Source organism: Canis lupus, chromosome 1, assembly GCF_048164855.1.
Source record: "Canis lupus baileyi chromosome 1, mCanLup2.hap1, whole genome shotgun sequence".
Taxonomy (NCBI): domain Eukaryota; kingdom Metazoa; phylum Chordata; class Mammalia; order Carnivora; family Canidae; genus Canis; species Canis lupus.
The window spans coordinates 30,475,543-30,497,744 of NC_132838.1; the positions used below are offsets into that span (position 1 = coordinate 30,475,543).

Below are 22,202 nucleotides of genomic sequence, written 5' to 3' on the forward strand. Positions count from 1 at the left end.
AAATGTCATTCATAACATCCTTGCATATAGAGAATATGGAGGTATTACCAGCAAGAGACCCTTTGCCCAGGAGGGTTGAGTAGAACAGTATAATTTGGAGTCAGAGTTTCTTTTTACTTTGTTCTTAAAAAAATATTTACTTGATTTTGAGAATAAGGATAAATTATTTTAGGGCAACATTAAAAAACAAACAAACACAGAAAAGAAAACCTTAATGTGAGTATGTATTAAATGAGGGAAATTGTATTGTGGAGGATTCCTTTTATATTTAGATGTTATTATCAATATTAATCTAGATATTAATCCAGAGATCATGAGGTTTTTTAAAATATTTTTTTATTTACATAGAATAGAATTTAAAAGAAAATATTGGTTCATTAAGTAGAAATCTTTTACAATAGAAATGTAGGAAAAAGTATATTCATATGAAATAGGAAATGAATGGGAAAATATTCATTCAGGTAAAAGTTCCCTTTATGTATAAATTGGCCTATCTATGTCATGTTAACTGTCTCAATAGAGAGCGAAAAAGGATGGCTTCAGGATTGCTTCCATCTATAATGCTATCTTAAAAAAATTAATCCAACAATATTTTGTTAAATGCCTACCTTTACCTTGGCCCTTAAATGTTTATTTAGCTGTCTTAGAGCAATACAGATTGTCGTTGGGATGTTACCTTCAGAAATAAAGTTCTGCATTTCAGAGAGCCCTTTGTTCTCTGCCTTTTCTTTAAGTTCCAATGTTTTGAGTGGTGTTGGGTGTTGCTTAAATTAGTTTACAAGTAAAATGTGAAGGAAGAAAGAATGTATAAACAAAGATCTCCTAATGGTGAACACTGCATCAAGAAAATATAAACACAACTTTCAGTGAGATCCTTCAACTATGAGCCATCTCATTCTCAGAGAGCTTTTGATTTCCATGTTGTAGGGCATTCCCTACCCCTTCAAGGAAGTTCCATACATCTCTCTTCACTTCTTGGACTTCTTCTGTCTAGCATGGGCTGATACATTTCAGCCACCACACAGTAACCAGTGTGAGGTGCCAGAGCTCCAATTTCAACAATTCTGTGGGCTCCTTCATATACCTTTTGCTCCTATACATAAAGAGGAAAAATAAGATGGTAAATGGTTCTTGGTTAGTCACTGATTTGCTCTATTTTTTAAAAATATTTTATTTATTTATTTATTCATGAGACACACAAAGAGAGAGAGAGAGAGAGAGAGAGAGAGAGAGAGAGAGGCAGAGACACAGGCAGAGGGAGAAGCAGGCTCCATGCAGGGAGCCAGATGCAGGACTCAATCCCGGGTCTCCAGGATCATGCCCTGGGCCAAAAGCAGGCGCTAAACAGCTGAGCCACCCAGGCTGCCCGATTTGCTCTATTTTTGATAAAATTAATAAGCTGTCCCTGGTCTCAGGTAGTAGTCGGGTTATAGAGTTTCTTCCCAGACACATCCTCCTTCCCCAGAGTCCTTGTTCAGAGCCTGATAAAGGGACAGGTCATTGTTATGTACATGTGACATGAGAGCTGCTCACTGGCTGACCCAGTGGCCAGAGTCTCTTTTTCAAGAATTTGGACTGTACAGTGAGGAGACTGGAGGAGACTTGGAAACCACTGTCAATACGCAACTTGTGGCCAGAGAGGTGGACTGGGATCCTTTAAGACCTGCTTCTCCATGTGTCCTTCCTTTAATTTCCTGCTTCTGCCGGTCCCTAAGATCACTTGGTACCTCCTAATAAAACTCCTCCCTTCCCCCCTCCCCTTTCCTATTTGTAACAGGTCGAATGGGTTTCTGTTCCTCACAACCAAAGAAATCTTGTCTTAGATGGACACTGAAAAGGAGCGTTCAATTAAGCATCAAACAAGGTAAAGGCACTGATGGTGGATTAAAATATTATAGCAATATTGGAATAAATACAGAATGCTGTGATCCAAACACCGCTCAAAAAGTGTGTGTAAAATTCATAAAGATGAGTATTGTGGTCATCAAATGGAATCAAATATTGTTAACACCAATCTTTAGATATGCAAGCAAGATTAAGTGGAGACAAGTACAACAAAGGCACCATACACATGAGTTGTGATGATGATGCCGAGAGCCAATTGTCATCAATGAGGGTGGAAGTGAGAAGGAACTAAAAAAAGGTAAAGAAAAGTAAGAGGAGATTGAGTGGAAAAGAGAGGACATACTTTACAGCTAAAATGTTACTCAAATGAACAAAAGAAAAATACCAAACTTATCTATTCACCTGAACTTACCTTTTCTAGTGAATTATTAATTATAAAGACTCGGTATAGTAGCTCATAGTAATTTTCTATTGATACATTTTTTCCTTTTTGGTCTCTATATGGTAAACTTGGAGCATGGAGAATCACCAACAAAGACCCATTAACTTGGGTTATATTTATGATTGGAGGATCTATTTTTGCTGGAGAAAAATAGGAAAGTTTGACAAATCATTTAAAAAGTGTAATATTTCACATGGACACATTGTACATAACAAGTCACTATTAAATTCAGAGATTTGGCAGAAATCATTATGAAAGGATACTGCTGACACCTGAAATATGAATGTCTGTTTCTTTAAAGATCATTTTTTTCTTTGAAAAGACAGATACCTTCTGATTCAGCTTTAAGAGGATATTTTCAATCATTTCCCCAGCCCATAGTGATTGTTTTGGGAAATGAAGCGTGAAAAGTTATTTGGAGATCTTAGAGTAGGACAGATATTTTGTAGGTTCTTAAAGTTGTAATATTTCAAAGCAGCTTTAAATCATTTGAAGATAAATTGTTATAAAATTCATTCAACAGGGGCAGCCCTGGTGGCTCAGTGGTTTAGCGCTGCCTTCAGCCCAGGGTGTGATCTGGAGACCCAGGACTGAGTCCCACGTCGGGCTCCCTGCATGGAGCCTGCTTCTCCCTCTGCCTGTGTCTCTGCCTCTATCTCTCTCTCTGTGTCTCTCGTGAATAAATAAATAAAATCTTTAAAAAAAATTCATTCAACAGGATTATATTATATGCAATAAAATAGTGTGGGAAGGATCCAGAGAGAGAATTAACCAAATCATTAAGAATTAGGAAAGAAAATTAGATAAATTGTCACTTTAATTTTTCTCAGATTAACTACAGTAGTTCTAGGTGGAATTAATTATCTAATGGATATTGTTGTCTTCTTGGTTGGTATTCATTACATGTTTTCAGTTTTTAGTTTTATATCTTTTATAATTCTTGAAAATTAACTAAGAAAGATAATAGCTAGGCAGCTAGATAGCCAGATAGTACATAAAAAGATATGTAAGCTTATCTTCTGGAATTGCAATTCAACATTTGTTAGAATTTATTTTCAGGGATCCCTGGGTGGTGCAGCGATTTGGCGCCTGCCTTTGGCCCAGGGCACGATCCTGGAGACCCGGGATCGAATCCCACGTCGGGCTCCCAGTGCATGGAGACTGCTTCTCCCTCTGCCTGTGTCTCTGCCTCTCTCTCTCTCTCTCTGTTACTATCATAAATAAATAAAAATTAAAAAAAAAGAATTTATTTTCAGACCTGTCTTCCAGTCCACTGATTCATTATTCAGCCATGTCTAAATTGATGATTAAATTCCCATATTAAATTTTTTTATTTCAGTTATTTTTTTTTCATTTTGATGAGCTCTATTTGGGTCTTCTTCAATCTCCCTGGCCCCCCCAAAATAATATTTTGTACTTTGCTTGTGCTTTTATTTCCTCTGTTATGTCTTTAAAGTTATTTATTTTGCTATGTGCCTTCCCTATTATAAATTCTTGAAAGGCTAGTCAGGTAGATGATGGTTTCTTACAAACTAGCTTAAAATGATCTGCCCCTTTGTGTTTTTATTGTGAGCACATGTCTAAAGTTGACAATTTTTTTTTTTTGGCTTTTGTTTGAATTTTTTAATTTTTCTTTTTTTTTTTTTAATCAGAAGAAACATGGAACATAGTCCTCTACCAACAGAAATTGTACAGCTGAATTCCCTGTGCTTGAGGAAATTGCAGGGGTCAGAATGACCTGAATGCAATAGATGAGCCTCACCCTGAGAGAACTACCTTCATGATCATGCTATCTGTCCTGCCAGGTAAGTATGAATTTTTAAATTTTAAATAAACTTTTATTGACCTGTAAGATAGATACTGACAAATAAATAAATCATAAATCAATGGTTCAACAAATATTTAAAAATACACACTCCTGAATAGCTGTAATCTAGATTAATAAACAAGACATTTCTAGCAGCCCAGAAATTTCCATCATGTTCTCTCCCATTACTTAACCCCAGAAGATAACCACAATTGTCCTGACTTCCATCTCTATAGTATTTTTAAAACTATTTTATTTATTTATTGAGAGAGAGAAAATAAAAAAGCATGTGTACTTGAGCAGGGGGAGAGGAAAAGAGTGAGGGAGAGAGAGAAAATCTCAAGCAGACTCCATGCTGATCATGGAGCCCTATATGGGGCTCGATCCAATGGCCCCAAGATCATGATCTGAGCCAAAATCAAGAGTTGGACACTTAACTACTGAGCCATCCAGATGCCCCCATATACATTAGTTTTTGAAATTACACAATATACATTTTTTGTGTCTGCCTTCTTTCATTATATATATATGTATGTATATATATGTATATATAGTGAAATTTCATATATATATGAAATTATGAGCCGAATTGTGTCCCCTGAAATTTAATAAATTGAAGCTCTAACTCCTAATATGTCAGAATATGACTGTTTGGAGATAGAGCTTTTAAAGAGGTAATTAAAATAAAATGAAGTCATATTGGCTTCGTGGATAATGTGGGTGGGCCCTAATCCAATATGACTGGTGTCCTTATAAAAAGACACGGACATGCATGAGTACAGAGAGATGACCATGTGAGGACACAGAAAGAAAGCCAAGGAGAGAGGCCTTAGAAGAATCCAAACCTGCCTTTACTTTGGCCTTGGACTTCTGACCTCAGAACTGTGGGAAAATAAATTTCTGTTGGTTAAGCAGGTGGTCTAAGGTATTCTGTGACAGCCATAGCAAACTAATATATATATTTTTATATATTATATATATATATACATATATACGTATACACACATACATATATATTCATCCATATTATTGCCTGTGTCAAGAGTTTGTTCTTTTGATTACTATGTAGTATTTAATTGTATGAATATCATAATTTATTCACAGACTTAGGTTTTTTTATATAGTTTTAGCTTTTATAAAGATTTCTTTGTTTCAGTGGACATACCAGGTTATATTCCTTTAGTGGTATATGAAAGTTCCTATATTTCACATTGTAACAAGTGACATTATTCTTTTTAGAAATTTTAATTTTGGCCATTCTGACAAGTGTGTAGTACCAATTCATTGTGTTTCTATTATGTTACCAATTCATTGTTACCAATTCATTGCATTTCTCTGAAGACTAATGGCCATTTGGATGTCCTCTTTTGCAAAGAGCTGTTCATGTCTTCTGCCTATTTTTTAATTGGTTGTCTAGTCTTCTTAATTTGTAAGAGTCTTTATACATCTGAACATCGTCCTTAATCAAGGACATTGTAAACAACTTCACTCTGTGACTTGCATTTTCATCATTTTAGTAGTATATTTTGATAAACAGAAATTCTTAATTTTAATGTAGTCCAACTTATCAGTTATGTCCCTCAGCATTAGTGATTTTGAAGATCTGCCTATCCCAAAGCCATGAAAATATTCTCCTGTGTTATCTTATGGAATAGTAGTCAGCAAATATTTTCTGTAAAGGGACAGATAATAAATACTTCAGGCCTTTGAGCCATATGTGTGTCTGTTGTAACCACTCCATTTTGCTATTGCTTGCAGTATAAAAGTAGTTACAGGCAAAATGTCAATGAATGGGTGTGATTACGTCACAATAAAATATTATTTACAAAAATAGAAGCAGGTACTTTGGCCCACAAGCTACAGCTGCTGAGTTTTATTGTTTTCATCAGCCAGACTTAATTTTGTAAATGGGCAATGTAGGGGAACAAGATTTATTGTTTTCTTTAGCCTCATTTAGATCACAGTGACTCCACTGAACTCTACTGTGGACACAAATCAAATGACCATATATGTGTTGTGTTGCTTCTGAACTCTGGTATTTGGTTTTGCATCTGCAAGCTATCCTGTGGCACCATCAACCTGGTACCACCTCAAGCTGATGTTTTTCTGAAACACAAAAGTTGGATATATTTGAATCTCAAGCCTTTATGAATTTAGGAAACAGTTGATTGCTAACAGAGTCGAGACAGAAACGTACACCCTCCTCTGTTTCCTTTCTTGGAAGGGTTTCTCCTAGTCTGCTTTTTTATTTATAGGGATCTTCCAAGTGTCTAAGACTTTGTGAGAGTACCAGTTGTAACTCCTCACTTTGTGCTGGCCTACACTTCATCTTTTGCCCTGGGAATGGCTGTTACTATTCAGGGTCTAATTACTCAGTTGGGAAAATCCTCTCAGGACAATAAGTCTTCACCTTGTTTATTCTCTGGTTTCCCCTCTGGTTTCCACCTACTTTGTTTTGGTTCCTGGAGATTTCCTTTACTTTCTTTCATATTCCTCTGCAGGGTTAAAGGAATGTGTAATGTTTTACCAGACTTTGTAAGCATTTTAGAAGAGGACAGTTTCTACCCTCACAATCTCCCACCCCCATCTCACCCCATTTAATCTGAAACGAAAGTTGTTAATTCACTTTTCAAATGTCAGAAATTTTGCCTAATTGCTTGAAGATGAAGGATTTCCCCTTTGATTACACTTTAATTTTGTGAAGTAGTTGGTATTTAATCCTCTTTGTGATTTCCGTGCTCCAAATTCTTGCAAGCTGAGAAGAATGAGTTATTGTTTAGATTTGTAGGCTAGTTTAATGAATGTTTAATTTTCTCCTGGATAAAAAATGTATTTCTAACATTCTTGTCATATATCTAGCACAAAAAAAAAAATCCGCCCTTTTTTAATAATGTGACTCAGAGTTTAGACTTACTTCAATTGGCAGACATTAGTTAAAGAATGAATACTGGCAAGATTAAATACTACTATATATATTTTTTCACTAGAATATTTATGTGTAAACTGACCAATCCTTATCCCTTCTGGCCCAAGTTATCATTATTGAAGAATTTTCTTTTAATTATGTGCATGCAAAACCTGTCCTTTGAATGTATACCTTCATTATCTTAGATTTGGTTTGGTTCCTTTGTGTTGACACTGAATCTTAAATACAGGTGAAGTATATATTTCGAATATTGGCCTAGAGTACTAGTGAGCCTGGCTGCAGGCATCACAGGAGCTCCCTGCGTGTGATCTAGGATGCTGAGCTTTGTAACTGAGTGACCATTCTTGACCTACGCACTGAATTGTGATTGTTACAATGAACAGTTTAAGATTACTTGACCTCACAAGGCTATTTTACTCAACTGCTTTCTCCTTGATACATTCACTCCCCGGAGCATTCACAAATATATCCTCTAGCTTTCTCCTACCTTGTTGGCTATTTCTTTTCAGTCTCCTTTTGAGATTTATCTTCCCTATTCAGGCATCCTTTGTTGGGATTCTTTCAACACCTGGCCTTACACAGCACTCCTCATCACTTCCTGCCTAGGCAATCTTATCAATGCCCATTGTACTATATGTAAATGACTCACAAATGTGTGTCTAATAGAATCCTGGATCTGCACAGAGATTTCCCTTGGATATCTGAAAAGCATGTTAAACTCAACATAGTCAAAATTAAATTATGATCTTCAATTTCTAATACTCTGTACTCTGTCAAATTGGTCTTTTTCCATCAAACCTCACCAAAAAATCTCAGTGATTCATCTAATTATGGAAGCCGTAAGCCTGGAGGTTGTCTTTGACATGTCCTTCTTCTTTATTTCTGTATGTGACCTGTCACCAAGCCCAATTATTCCTACCAAGTATCTCTTCAATGATAAATTTTCTATAGTCCTTCCCATTATCCTAATTCAAGCCAAATCCTGACTTACAGACTGTTATAGGAATTCATTAACTTACCTACCTGTATCCAATCTCTTTTTTTTCTGATCTGTGCTTTCAAATATAGCCAAAGTGATCTTTTCAATACGCAAATCTGATCATGTCATCCCTGACTAAAATTACTTTGTATTTTTCCAGGGGTGCCTGGCTGGCTTAGTCAGTTAAGTGTCCGACTCTTGATTTCGGCTCAGGTCATGATCTCAGGGTGGTGAGATCAAGCCCCATGTCCAGCTCCATGCTCAGCAGGGAGTCTGCTGGAGATTCTCCTCCTCTGCACCTCCCTTCACTCATGCACTCTCCCTTTCTCTCTAATATAAATAAATAAATCTTTTTTAAAATTACTTTATATTTTTCTGGAAGAAATCATAACTCCTTAATAGAAAACTTTCATTCCTGATCTATCTCTCCAGTCCCATCTTATTCCACAGTCCTCTTGCCTGCTCTTCTTTACCATGCATCTATCTTTCAGTCTCTTGTACTTGTCCTGCTTCCTCCTGTCAGAGGGCCTTTGCCAATGCTATTCCCTTATTCCCTTTGCCTGGAAATCTTCCAACTTTTTTTGTCTAGTTAACTGTTCATATCATATCATCTTTAGATATCAGCTCAAGTGTCATTTCCCCAGAGATGCTTTTCCTACATCCCTAACCTGGTCCCTTCTTGTCCTTGTCCAGGGCTGTCTTAGCACTATTGATCTCTTTTGTACCACCTGCATCATGCTATGTTTGTTTGTATTATTATTTTATTAATGTCTATCTTCCCCTATTAAACCAAAATCTCTCTATGAAGAAAGAAACTTCTTCGTGTTTGCTGTGCTTACTCCTTTCTCCCCACAACCTCGTATAATGCCCAGAGCATAGTAAGTGTTTCATATATACTTGTGGGATGAATGGAGCCAAGGTGATGAATTAATCTGACCTTAAGTCACTCCATTAGAAAATCAGGCCCACTCGAAACTCCACAGCTATTTTTAATTCAAGAAAATATGGTCTTAGGTAATACCAAAATCATACAGAGCTCAAAGGCTACTTCAACTTAAGAAGTTTTTTAATGTTGCTTTGTCTTTAAATAGATACCAAGAGCCAGACCCCCTTAACCTAAAACCACACCCCAGTGTTCAGAAACAGGTCTCAGGTGAGTCAGTGCAGCCAGTTGATTCATTAGGCCTGTATCAGACTCTAGGAACATGCTGTCTTAATAGGATGTCATGTTTTTCAAAACATTTTTTGTTGTTGTTCAGAAAGCCTCAGAACTTGTGGCGGGAGAAGCTTTCCTTAGCTGGAGCTAAGGAAATAGGCAAGTGGGCCAGGGCTCTCACTATCCCTTCAACAAGAGTGGCTCCAGTTTTGACTGTGTTACACATTCCTTTCTTATTCTTCTTAAGAGGTCCAGGCAGAAGGCTTTCTTAGTTCTGGGATTTTTTTTTTTTTCCATTCGTGGTATAGTCATATGAAAAGAACTCAAACCTTTCTTAATGCAACATCATCTAAATTAAAATCTAACTGAGTTGAAGCTTCAGCTCATCTCAGCCTATGTCTTTGGCTAATCTTACCAACTAGCCTATGGATCACACTCAAGAAAGCTTTGAGGAATAAATTTGAACTTGACCCCATTTCTACGCTTGAATATAGTAATTAAACTACTCTGCAAATTCCCCTCACTGCTATATACCAGCTTAGTCATACAGTCTCCTTTTCCTCAACCAGAGAATTGTTGGTGGAGTGTATTTGGGCTGAATCTCAAATTATTTCAAGAAATACTGTGCAGAATGCCATAGATTTTTCGCTCAATCTCCATTCCACTCTCCTACTAGCTGAAGACTTGCAGAACTAAAGATGGCCTTTTCTAAATTCCAAAGCATCTAGCATTCTGGGAATGAACTAATTAGTTTGGATTTAATTGGGCATTGCACTAGTTAAATCACTAGGGTGAGATTTGGAAAGCAAGTGAAGAAATAATGCTACCGGTTTTATGATAAAATTTCTTTCATCGTTCTCCAGAGGGTAATTAGGAATTTGAGAAAGCTAAGTACAGACTCTGGCCAGTAATGGGACCTTGATTCTGAGTGGATGATAACCTCTGGGGATTCAGAATGCCTCTTATAGTGCATTCTTATAGTGGTCAGGTAATAAAAGTAAATTTAATAAGATATACACAACAACTGACAGAATTCATTTCCATTCGGGTTTCCTGGTCTGTGACATGGAAGTTATTATGGGATGAAAGGCCAAGTGAAATCCATGGAATTTCTCTTTTGAACAAAATTTGTCCTTCAAAAACAGCTTTCAAAGTGCAAGGATGGGATGCCTGGGTGGTTCAGTGGTTGAGCACCTGCCTTCGGCTCAGGGTGTGATCCTAGAGTTCCAGGATCGAGTCCCACATCAGGCTCCCCGCATGGAGTTTGCTTCTCCCTCTGCCTGTGTCTCTGCTGCTCTCTTTCTGTGTCTCTAATGATTAAAGAAATAAAATCTTAAAAAAAAAATGCAGGGGTAGAAGATGCATCACTTCTCCACTTAACTCATTTATTTGAAGTACGCTTTCCTCTCCCAAAAAGATGGATCTTGAATAAATACAAGGGATAATTGTAAATATACTCAGGTGGTGACCATAGGGTATTGGTATTCAATTACAGTGTCTATGTTCTGGAGCCAATCAATGTAGCTATTGACTGGAGAATTTTTTCCTTCCTTTGTCCAATAATTAGAAAGCATCAGAACAATTTCCTTTCACTTGGCTTTCATTGTCATCTGGATCTGTCACAGATAGTCTACAGAATCTTTAATCTTTGTACCACAGGATATCTTGTTGGTCCACTGAATTTATCACATGATACTGAATGAACTTGGTATACCTAAAGTCCTGTAGGCACTGTAGATACTTTAGTAAGGTACACTGAAGCAGAATGTTGGATTTTAAATTTCCTCTGGGGTTTATTGAGACATTTCCTCTCAAGTGAAAGGAAAGTTGCTTCACTTTGCATCCTCAGCTGCTGAGAAAGATTCACTAGATTTGTTGGGCCTGTATGTATTTTGTAAGACACATACCACATTTAGTTGTGTTACCCATTTGCAAAGCAACCCATAAGATTTTCAGCTTTGAGAAGGACCCAGACTAAATGACAGACTTCTTAATTAGTTCATGTTGCAAACAAGCAGCTCAGCCACTTGTCTTTTATGATCCAAAAAATCCAACAATCTTCAAATTATCTGTGGCATATCAGGATGCTATTTAGAGACTGTGTAAATTCTAAGTCCACGTTTTTTGGGAAAAAAAAAAGTCATACCCTCTCTAGAAAATAACTATTAAAAAATAGTTTATTTTCTTTGGAGAAAAAGCTCCAGATTTCCTTGTTACTGAGCCCTGATAAAAAAATAAAAAATAAAAAAAAACTGAATACTTGAATTAAGGGATATCAAGGAGCCATGTGACCTGAGTTTCCTATCATAAACTGGGTGTTCTCTGATACATAAAGTCATAAAATACACAAAAACATGCCAACATTACGTGGAAATGGATTATAGGAGTCCAGCCTCTAGCAGGTCTAAACATCAAATTAATTTATGAAAGTAGGTGGTTTATCCTCTCAGTGCAACTGAGAGGCTACTGTCTTATTACTTCCTCGTCTATAGTTGGCATCTTGAAGAATCCCTTATGACTACTTAACATAAGGGGGGAAAAAAGAAGCCTGATTTCCAGAAGGTTCTGCATGACATGATGGTGCTGGCCAGAAGTGGACTGCTAATAAACACATGAAAAGATATACTCAATAGCATTAATCATCAAGGAAATGCAAATCAAACCCACATGAGATACCACTTCATACTGACGAAGACAGCTGTCATCAAAAAGTCAGGTAAGGAGGTGGAGAAATCAGAACCCTCATATACCGCTGAAGGGAATGTACATTGTTGCAGCTGCTTTGGAAAATAGTCTGGCAGTTCCTCAAATGACTAAACACAGAGTTACCATGAGACCTAGGGATTTCACTCCTATGTATATACCTAAGAGAAATGAAAACATTTGTTTACCCAAATGTTTATTTGAGCACCAAATGTTTATATGAATGTTTATAGGAGCACTATTTATAATAGCCAAAATGTAAAAACAATTTAAATGTCCATCAACTGAAGAATGGATAAACAAAATGTGATGCATTCACGTACTGAAATATTATTCAGCCACAGAAAGAGGTGAGGTACTGATACACGCTACATGAATAAACTTTAAAAACATTATGCTAAGTGAAAGTGGCCAGTCACAAAAGACCACATATTATGTGATTCCATTTATATGAAATGTCAAGAACAGGGAACTCTATAGATACAGAAAGTAGATGAGTGGTTGCCTTGGGCTAAGGCGCTGGAGAAATGAGAGAATATAAAGGTGACAGCCAAGGGGTATGGTGTTTCTTTATGAGGTGATGAAAATATCCTAAAACAGATTGTAGGTGATGGTTGTAATATCTATTAATAAACTGAAAATCACTGAATTGTTCACATTATATAGGTCACTGAAAGGGGTGTCAATTATATCTCAATAAAGTTGTTTCAAAAACTTTATGTGGAGGCAGTGAAAGCCTATTTCCCCATGCTTGCTCCTTAGGCTCATGAACAAAATGACTTTATGAAAGGGATGGAGACTATATATAGACTCTACAATATGAATTTCCTTTTGCCAAGGCTGGACTGACACTATTGAGAGTCCAACTTCCCTGTAAGGAGGATCAATACTGCACCCCTAGGATAGTTCACTTTATATAGTAGATATTTTTTATCCCTTCTAACAATGAGGGGACAAGAGACAGTGGAATAGACATTTTTTTTTTTTTGGAATAGACATTTTTGTAGATTTGTTATAGATTTGTCTTCTCTACCTCAGTGCTTTTATCAGCAGTGCCCCTGACCACCTCAATGTGAATGTAGTGACTATCTTATTCATGAGCATAATACTTGATGATACATTGCTTATGAGAGTAGAACCAAGTTAATATGGAAGAGGTGAAGTTAGTCTCATACCCACAAGAATATTTGGCCTTCCCATATAGCCCATCACTTAGAAATTCCAGGCTTTATCAAAAGATAAAGTGGCTATTTGAAAACTCAGTTTGAGAGACAAGATCTGTCAAAGTTGTATATGAACTGATACATGCTCTAATCTTGTGACCAATATATGGTGCTATTTCTTTCACAGACAGCATTCACTGGTTTAGGATATAAGAAGTGGAAGTTGGAGGGCTCACTATTCTCACTATTAGACATGGTGAACGACTCATGAAATGGTTTGTTTTCCACATACTTGATTATAACAATAGGTTCAAAGAACTGGAAGTCAAAGCTGCCTCCTGACTGGAGCTCTTCATGCCATTTAACCAACAAGGAGAAAACGAGGTCCTTGTGTTGTCCGGGGGAATTGGCTCTGAGTATCAAGGGGAAGAAGAGTTGCTATATATACAACAGGACCAAGTAGAAGTATGCTTCGTAACTCTGGGGTGCCTCTTAGAGCTTCTATATTCTATGATATGTCAGATTATGCTAAACTAATACAAGAAAGACCAAAAGGACCCCAATTCCTCAAGAGTGAAGAGCTAAAGTACTAGCTGGAAAGAAAGCAAATGTTGAGTTAATACTGAGAGAAGTTATAAATATTAACTATGGCTTCATGACTAGTGGTGATTATGAAGACTGCAGTAAATATCCATATTTTCTTTGTTTTGTTATGCATATCTTTATACATTTAAGACTTCTTTTTCTTTTTCCCTTTTGTCTACTATTTTACATGGTAATGGTTTATTTTATAATTTACATTTTAGATTATTCTAGGATTATGATTAATTTAGAAAAAGAATGTAGGTCACTGAGGAATGGATATAAGAGTAAACTTCTGGCTTCCCCTTTGGGGAGATGATAAAACGTCTTAATTTCCTCAACAGAAAATCCTTCTGAGGAATATTTCCAGGAACTTAACTCCCATGCTCAGGAAAGGACTCCTTTTCTGTTATCTGAAACTACTTTTCTTCCTAGGAGGTAGAAGTCTGGCAGCAAGCTACAGTCAGATGCAGCAGAATATGAACACTGACTTGGGTTGTGCAAGCCATGAGACCCGCCCAACCACTGGAGCCTCAGTGCCTTGGTTTCATGGGCTACAAAAGAAGGATAACAAAAGCCATTTTCTAAGGTTGTTGTGAGAATTAGGTCAAACGAGATGATGCCATAGAGTTCAGCAAAGTACAGGGCCTGCTCTGTGGGACTACTCAGGGGGCAGGAAGAGCAAATGCAAAGAAACTCCATGGAACTCACTTTCCCACCATGGAGTGAAGCGCTGTGTCATGGTCCAGCCCGAGTGGATCCCAGCGGAGGTGGTCCTCACCCGCCCATAGTACGGTTCCTGTATATCTGATGTTTCGTTGGTAAGGTCACAAAAGCATTCTAGAATACCCCAACAGTCCTCTTTATTTTTCCATTGTCTCTGTCCATACCTATAAAGACAAAGATCTGAGAGTTATTTTCTTTTCCCCCATTGAAGGAGTCTTCCATTTTTTCAATCTATGAATTTTTCAGATTCATTGAGATTTGTCCTCTAGCATCAGTACCTCTGTGAAAGCTTCTGGCTACTCTCAAGTATCTTTAAAAAAAATTTTATTCTTGTTAATCAAAGCGTTATCTTGCTGAAAGATAAACCCAAGCCTGACACCTGTATCTGTATCTGTATCAGTAACAAAAGGGTTTTGGGGTTTTAAGTACTTAGCAAAGTGTTTCTTCTGGTATGTGAGCCAACTTCCACTTTTGAGCAGTAGCTTCCCACATCATTAATGCTTCTGAGGTGTTGACCCTGTAGCTTTCTTCACTTCTCATCAGCCTGCTGTTGAGTAATGTGGCCAATTCTGAGAAGTCGCTACCACTTTTCATCCCAGGTATTGCTTACCCAACATATTTGGTCAGTCTTTTTGTCGCAAATTGAGCAGGGGTTGTCGTCAGGGAGTACTTAATCAGGAACTAGGAGGGAGGGAGGGGAACCTATGAAAAAAAGGTATGAGGGAAAGAGGCAGATAGGTTGACTCAGCCAAAGAGACGGGATGGTGTAACAGCAAAAGGGAAGATTAATGCTTCTCTTCTTTTTCTGTTAGAAATCAGACAGGATGCAATAAGATGATGGTGAGAACAGAGTAGAATTTAGAAGCTGGGGTGAAAGTCTGCCCAAAATATTTGTGGAAAGACTTGAAATCTAGCTTTCTAGCCATATAATGAGGAATATTTCTGGTGTCCGTCCTCTGTAAACTCTATGATGGCACCGTGGCATTTTACCAAAGGATATTATCAGAGCAGAACCATAACATATATTGAGCACAATTTGATGTTATTTCACTGTTATTTGTTGTTGAGACATTGTCTCTGCTAGCTGAATTTAGCTATAGTGGCTGGCTTCTCTTTGTAATGTGATACTTCATTTTTTGTCCTGTCTCAAATGGGACCAATATTAACAGTAGACCCACATGAATGGAATAGAACCAAAGTGAAAGATTTCAAAAATATATATCTGCACTGTGCTCTTGAGCACATAGATAGAGGAGAATGGATCCAAGTATTCTGAATCTCATATGAATTTGGGAACCCTCCTTAAGAAAAATAATTACAAGTATAAAATTTTCCCATGGGGCCCTAAAGTTTAATCTTCATTAAACAACTTCTCATCCACTTTTAACACTGGATCACAAATAGGCCCTATTTATGTTACCTAAGGGGAAAGTATAAAAAAAAAAAAAAAAACCAATGCTTGCATTCTATGTGATGGAGTATCTCCAACTATGCACAAATCTATTTTTAGAATGGAGAAAGCTTTATCATAAAGATGTATAAACTTTACAGTTGCTACATAAAATATGTTGAGACAAGCAGCAGCAGTTAAAGACTGAGAAACTTCTGGAAATAGTTCTTGTGACATTAGCAAGAAGTTAATGGTAACATCTGAACTTGACCCCGTGCTAGAGAGACACGGATGACTTTGTGGAATAAAAATTGCTATTTTGGTCCACAGCTACATCTGATTTTCTGAATTTCAAATGAAAAATGGTGAATATAAAACCATAATATCTCCTGTCTCAGTATCCCTCAGCCAGCATTTCAAACTATGGAAGAGAAGGTGGAGCCTCAGTAAACCCCCAAAAATGTATGGGTGGGAAAACCTGTCATTTGCAAATCAGGAGCTTCTGTTTCCAGGCGTCAACCTAGGAAAGGAATTGATCATATCTGAGTTTTGGCAATAATCCACCAGAAGCGGCTGAAGAGCACAGAGAGGAATGTGCCATAGCATGCTCAGATTTAAGTTCATGCTTACAGGAGTATTTGGTTTTGAAAAGAATTTTTTTCTAAGTTTTCAAAAATGACTTTTGAATTTAAAATACATTTTGTACACTCATCTCCATATGTCACACAGCTGCTTCTTCAGCTATCAATCGCATCAACTTGGTTGAGTACCTATTATGTGCTAAGCAATTTGCTTCCAACATTTATTAGATAGATATGTAGAAGGTCCACCATGTGCCAGGGTCCACTGTGAAGCCAAAGGCTCAGCCTGTAATGTCTCGGTCCTGGTTCTCTGAAGGATGAAGTATCTCCCCCACAGACTGCACCTCATCATGCATTTTGTGTCCCCAGGCAGAATTCAAGGAGACAGGACACTCCTGTTCCTACCTCTGCTTCTTCTTAACCCTTCTGAAACTGAAAAAAAGATCCTTACACTCCACTGCATACTAGAACATCTGATTCTAGTGGCCATCTCTGTCAGCTAGAGGAAGCTCAAATTACTTACATTTTATACTGCACAAAATAGACACTGCCGTTGCTGGTACAAGCCCTCCCAGGCTGCCAATGCAAAATGTTGTGAAAATTTCGAGACTGGAAATGTACTCTCTGAGGCTTCAGAGACTCATAGGCTGACTGAGTTTCTAAAATAAAAAGAGAAGGAAAAGCTTTGAACATTGACATGGGCACCATTGTTATTAGTAATACTTGGCAGTGTGATCCTTGCATAAGGATTTCCTAAAGCAGTTGCTGTAAGTGCAGTTGGGAGACCTGGAGCCCAGAAGTCAACATTTTGGATCTTGAATGTGAGGATTTTTATGCACGCTAAAGTTCCAGAACAACTGTGTCCCAGACTATAAAAACATGATATTCTCTGAGTCCATTCCCGAGTTCCAGATGGAGTAAGTAGCAGTGAAAAAATATTGTCCTCAGTCCCGCCCAAGATGGTGATGCAATGTAATGACCAACATGAGAAGCCCACACCAAGGCCACTTGCCCCCCTTCCTAGGAGCCATTATATTACTGCTACACTGAGGGGAAATTTTGCCTGGGATCAGTTTTGGTCCTAAGACCTCAGCACAGCACTCGGTTTCTCCTTTCTCAGGTTCTTGCTCAACTGCTGGCTGTTGCCTCGTTGGTCCCCAACCTCTCGCAGCAGACCTGGCTTTATTCCTCTGCAGTCCCAGTCCTGGCTGCACTTGCCAGCGTGCATCCTGGCTCCAGGAACTCAAGCAAAATTGCTGAGATGAATCCGTCCACGCTATCAAGGAGACCACCCAAGACGCTGTCGTGTTTCTGAAAAGAATCTCGACACTAATTGTGGCAGGAGAGGGGATCATTGTGTACCCGCACGGCTTGTGCTTTCTTCCTTTAATCACTGAGTGAGTGACCCAGTCTGATCTGCATTCAGTCCCCTGGAGGCAAGAGACGTTGACAAAATTTTATTCTAGAGTCTGAAGGAAACCAGAATACGTCACTCCAAAATAGGCCTCTTTGACAGAAAAAATAGTGTGAGCTGAAGGCAGTGAAGAAGCAACACATACAGGAAAACTCTCAATATCCTCCCCTTTGCCTGCCTGAAGGCAGGATTTAATTCTCCTTTTACTGGAGACGGACTTCTCAGCCCAGGACGGCACCAGAGGAGTCTGCACACAAACCTTCCTCCATCAGTTCCTCCCGTCAGGTCCTTGAGCTTACTACCACAGTTTGCCACCCTCGGAAGCCTAAGTGGCCCGTCGGGTCCCTGTAAACGTGTTGCTCTGTGTTGAAGCTGAATACCAAGCACCATGTGAGTGACTCTTCGCTTGGGTTCCTGCCTTGTGATGTGTGATGGAATGATTCTGTTTTCTCTTGTTAATCTGCCTTTTTGGTAATGAGTCCCAGCTGAAAGCCTAAGATGGGCAGGGGTGAAGAAGTTCTGCCTCCCAGCAAGTGTGGGGTTTCTGATCAGGGATAGGAAGTTGGGCAGAAGGAGAGGGCGTCAGGAAACACATCCTCATCATTTCCCGACTTCATCTTCTACCCCACCCCCCCTGACTCCAGGGTGGCCCCCTTCCTCCTGCTCCGCCACGCCGGGTGTGCTCCCACCTGCGGGTCCCTGCACCGGTCCTAGCTCTCCCCTGGAATCCCACACGCTTCATTTCTTTACCACCTTCAAGCCTTTGCTAAAAAATCTTTGAGAAGTGAGAACATACTTCTGAGCTCACAATCTCAGTTCTGAACATTCAAGCTTTGTTTTATTCTATTGAAGGGAGCTGTTTGGTTTTTGTTTGCTTTTATTTTTATTTTTTGGAACTCCTTCAGTGCATCAAATGGTGGTGTGTACTTGGAAAGAGTCTACTGCCACCATTGATTTTGCTCACCAAAATCACTACCGGATCTTGTCCTATGCAGTACAGAAAAATTCCAGAAGTCTCAGGACGTGATGAACACAATTTCCTGGAGCCTGTGCCACCCCAGAGATGGTCAGCTCAATGTCCTTTATCCCCTCTGTCTCTGGATTTCTTCTCTCACTTTTGTAACACCACCACTGCTACCACCAATAATAACAGATCACCGGGTACCAGCCACTGAGGGCCTGTACCTGTGTTAACTCACTTAATCTGCCCTACTCTTCTATGAAAAAAGTACTATTGAAGTCTCCCTCTGACAGACAAAATTGGTGAAGCGGATTTTGTACCAGGCACCTGACTCCAGAGCCTGCTGCTGTCACCCCTCCACTGCAGAAACCAAGAACAAAGCCTCTGGAGAGACGTGGAAAAAAAGCAATGAGCGTCTGAGGATATTCTTTCTCCTCCTTTTCATCTCCGCCTCCTCTGGCTGGCACTCACTGATCACTGAGCATATATGAACATGAAACATGTATCAGGCACTGTGTGGAAAGCTTTACACAGTATCCCATATTCATGACCACCAAATAAGGTAGGAATTTTTATTAGTACATTTTACACATGGGGAAGCTGAGCCTTCAGAACATTGTGGATCTTGCCCAAAGTTCCAGGCCTGTAGCAAGTAGAGCCAGAATCATTTTGTTAGTGCTTGAATTCCTGCTATATTTTGCTAAACAAGTCCTTTCTATTGCCAAGGACCAAAGGTATAGTCCACTCAAATTCACACCTTTCTTTCTTTCTTTCTTTCTTTCTTTCTTTCTTTCTTTCTTTCTTTCTTTCTTTCTTTCTCTTTCTTTCTTTCTTTCTTTCTTTCTTTCTTTCTTTCTTTCTTCTTTTTTTTAATTTTATTTATTTGTTCATGAGAGACACAGAGAAAGAAGCAAAGACATAGGCAGAGGGAGAAGCAGGCTCCTCGTGGGGAGCCCAATGCGAGATCAATACTAGGACCTTGGGATCATGACCTGAGTTGAAGGCAGATGCTCAACCACTGAGCCAACCTCGTGCCCCACAAATCCACTCATTTCTGAAAGATGAGGGCTTGAATTGTTTTCATGTTATCAGTCTCTGAGCAATTGTATAGTCTTGGGAACATTTGTTAAGTCACGCTGACAGGTAGCTATCTTTCACTGGGGGAATGTAATGGCCTTGATCAGAGGTATCTTGGGGTGACAAGATATTCACTGCTCTTGAAAAGTTCTCTGTGAAGACCAACAGCAAATTCTCAAATGAAGTTTATGGTCTCCATTCTGTGCCAGGCACTGCTCTAAGCACTGAGTACATATTAACTCGTAATCCTCACGGCGACTTACAATCCCCATTCTACAGACTAGGAAATTAAGGCACAGGGTAGGTAAAGTCAATTGCCCTAAGTTTCCTAGATAGTAAATGGCAGATCTGGGATCCAGGCTCAGGTAGTCAGGCAAGGAGCCTGCTCATAACTACTGTGCTGTAGTTTCCCTTGAAGTTTCCTGAGCGCCTCCTCTTTAGCAGCTCCTTGTGAAGTCCACGTGGAGTTACGCAGGCTGCACATAGAAATTGACCCCATGTCTGTTCTGATCATTTCACAACAGAAGAAAGCTGAAAATTTGACAAAGCCCAGAAAAGCAGTGGTGCCATTTCCAACAGCCCCTTGAGCAGACTCAGATGACAAAATCATGAGCAATTAAAAAGAAGTGAAGCACTTACCTACTACAGCAGTCAGGAAGAGACTGAAGAGGAAGCCTAGAAAGCAGTGTTTAGGCATCATGGTTGGTGTGCGACTGTCAGGCAGCCAGTGGTCCCTTCACTGAGAGCACAGCTCTGGACAGAAGAGGAAACTGAAGAATCCTCATGCTGGACATCCCCTCGTGGGTTTAACCATGGTTCCCTGAAGCAACTATAATGTTTTTTATTTTAGGTTTATTATAAAAGTATAAAAATCCCTTCAAAAATGTTTGCCATAAGTCACTTCAAGGTAGAAGCTTATTTTTGTTGGGACTAGGACTTTGTTAGCCTTGAAAGGGCAAAACATGGGGATCCCTAGGTGGCTCAGCGGTTTAGCGCTTGCCTTCGGCCGGGGCATGATCCTGGAGTGCTGGGTTCGAGTCCCATGTCGGGCTCCCTGCGTGGAGCCTGCTTCTCCCTCTGCCTGTGTCTTTGCCTCTCTCTCTCTCTCTCTCTCTGTGTCTCTCATGAATAAATAAAATCTTAAAAAAAAAAAAGAAAGAGCAAAACACTGAGGATTGGCAGATCAGAGGGCAGGGTAGGGCAGGAATTGTGCAAGGCATGAAAAGGTGAGGGAACAAAACAGCTCGTAAGGCCCTCAGGGAATCTAGCCCAGGGAGGCAGAGACACTGCCAGCCACCACCACTTAGCTGGCAAAGCGATTCTGAGAAATGTGCTTGCCAGTGGCAGCTATCTGGACTCCTGGCAGTGGTTCAAGCTGGTAGGATCTCTGGTTGATTCTTCCTTTTCCTCCCTTCTTGGAAGCTCTCTCTGACTAACTTCCTTGGTGTTTACCTCATGGCCTCCACACCCCCCTGGCTCTCCACTCGCCTCCCTGCCCTACTCATCCATCTGTCTTGCTAATCCTTGGTGGCCCAGGGCCGCAGTCACTAAAGCTCTTCCTTTTCCATTTCCACCCTCCATTCCAGCCATCTGAAAGATTTTGAGCTGTCAAACTGAGTCCTTAAAAGGTTGAATGTGGAGAACAATAATTTTGAGCCACATCGTATCTTTTTCATATCTTCTTTGAAATCTGATCGAACTAGGTCATCTGTGCTTCACCTATGATTCATTATATTCATTTTTTCTTACCAATTTTTAAACCACATGTTTGTAGAGGCACTATAATTGTACATGAAAGCACAAGAAGAAAGTAATATTTTTTTTCGAATGAGGATTTTTAGGTCAAAAGAGGAAATGCCTCTGTAGTCTCTCTTTAAGTTCTTGGTAGACCAGCCTGTGTAGTAAGTACTAGAGAGGGCTGCTAAGCAGTTCTCATTCATGCCTTCGCTCAACAACATTGAACAAACATTTGCGGCTGATTATTCTCACAGAAAGGGTGCATTGTCTCTACTTTCCAAAGCCTACTTCAAAAGGGAGGTAGACATAACTGCCAGAGCACTATGGACAGGTTTGTGAAGATAACGCCAGGCTTTCCAGCACCTCCAGGCTGTGTCCGACTTCTTAACCAGACCCCTCATCTCTTCCAGGTGGGATTTCCATTGCTCAGAGTGAACCAACGCTTTCAAAGAAGAAACATGCAACAGATCTTAGGCTCTCTTTGCACCCTCTTGGTGCTTCCTGTCTTCTAGGCTTTTCAGCAGCATCTACTTACTGATGTTACCCAGTGAACTCTAGACTTTGCATTAACCTTGGCTATTTTTTTTTTTAAGTAGGCTCCATGCCCAGCATGGAGCCCAGTGTGGAGCTTGAACTCACAACCCTGAGATCAAGACCTGAGCTGAGATCAGGAGTTGTATACCCAAACAGTGGAGCCCCCCCAGTGCCCCACA

The 22,202-nt window shown here is 39.3% G+C and overlaps 1 protein-coding gene, 1 long non-coding RNA gene and 1 other non-coding gene across 4 annotated transcripts; 1 reads left to right on the forward strand and 2 right to left on the reverse strand.

Annotated features, from left to right (window-relative positions):
* Positions 1-320: 320 nt before the first annotated feature.
* On the reverse strand, positions 321-21,076 carry IL22RA2 (interleukin 22 receptor subunit alpha 2). 2 transcript variants are annotated; one of them, XM_072825077.1, is made up of 5 exons: positions 20,392-20,888; positions 16,824-16,959; positions 14,315-14,493; positions 2,258-2,427; positions 321-1,093 (listed from the first exon to the last, which is right to left on the reverse strand). In XM_072825077.1, the coding sequence occupies exons 1-5, from the start codon at positions 20,450-20,452 to the stop codon at positions 944-946; spliced, it is 696 nt and encodes a 231-aa protein (XP_072681178.1). In that variant the 5' UTR covers positions 20,453-20,888; the 3' UTR covers positions 321-943. The 2 variants fall into 2 exon arrangements, with proteins under 2 accessions (XP_072681178.1, XP_072681179.1); XM_072825078.1 differs by lacking the exon at positions 2,258-2,427 and having other exon boundaries at positions 930-1,093; positions 20,392-21,076.
* On the forward strand, positions 1,775-12,220 carry LOC140632868 (uncharacterized). The gene is made up of 3 exons (XR_012030530.1): positions 1,775-1,864; positions 3,940-4,092; positions 11,648-12,220. It is a non-coding gene; the product is annotated as an uncharacterized lncRNA (long non-coding RNA).
* Positions 3,938-4,100, reverse strand: LOC140608857 (U1 spliceosomal RNA). The gene has a single exon (XR_012010854.1). It is a non-coding gene; the product is annotated as a U1 spliceosomal RNA (small nuclear RNA).
* Positions 21,077-22,202: the final 1,126 nt, after the last annotated feature.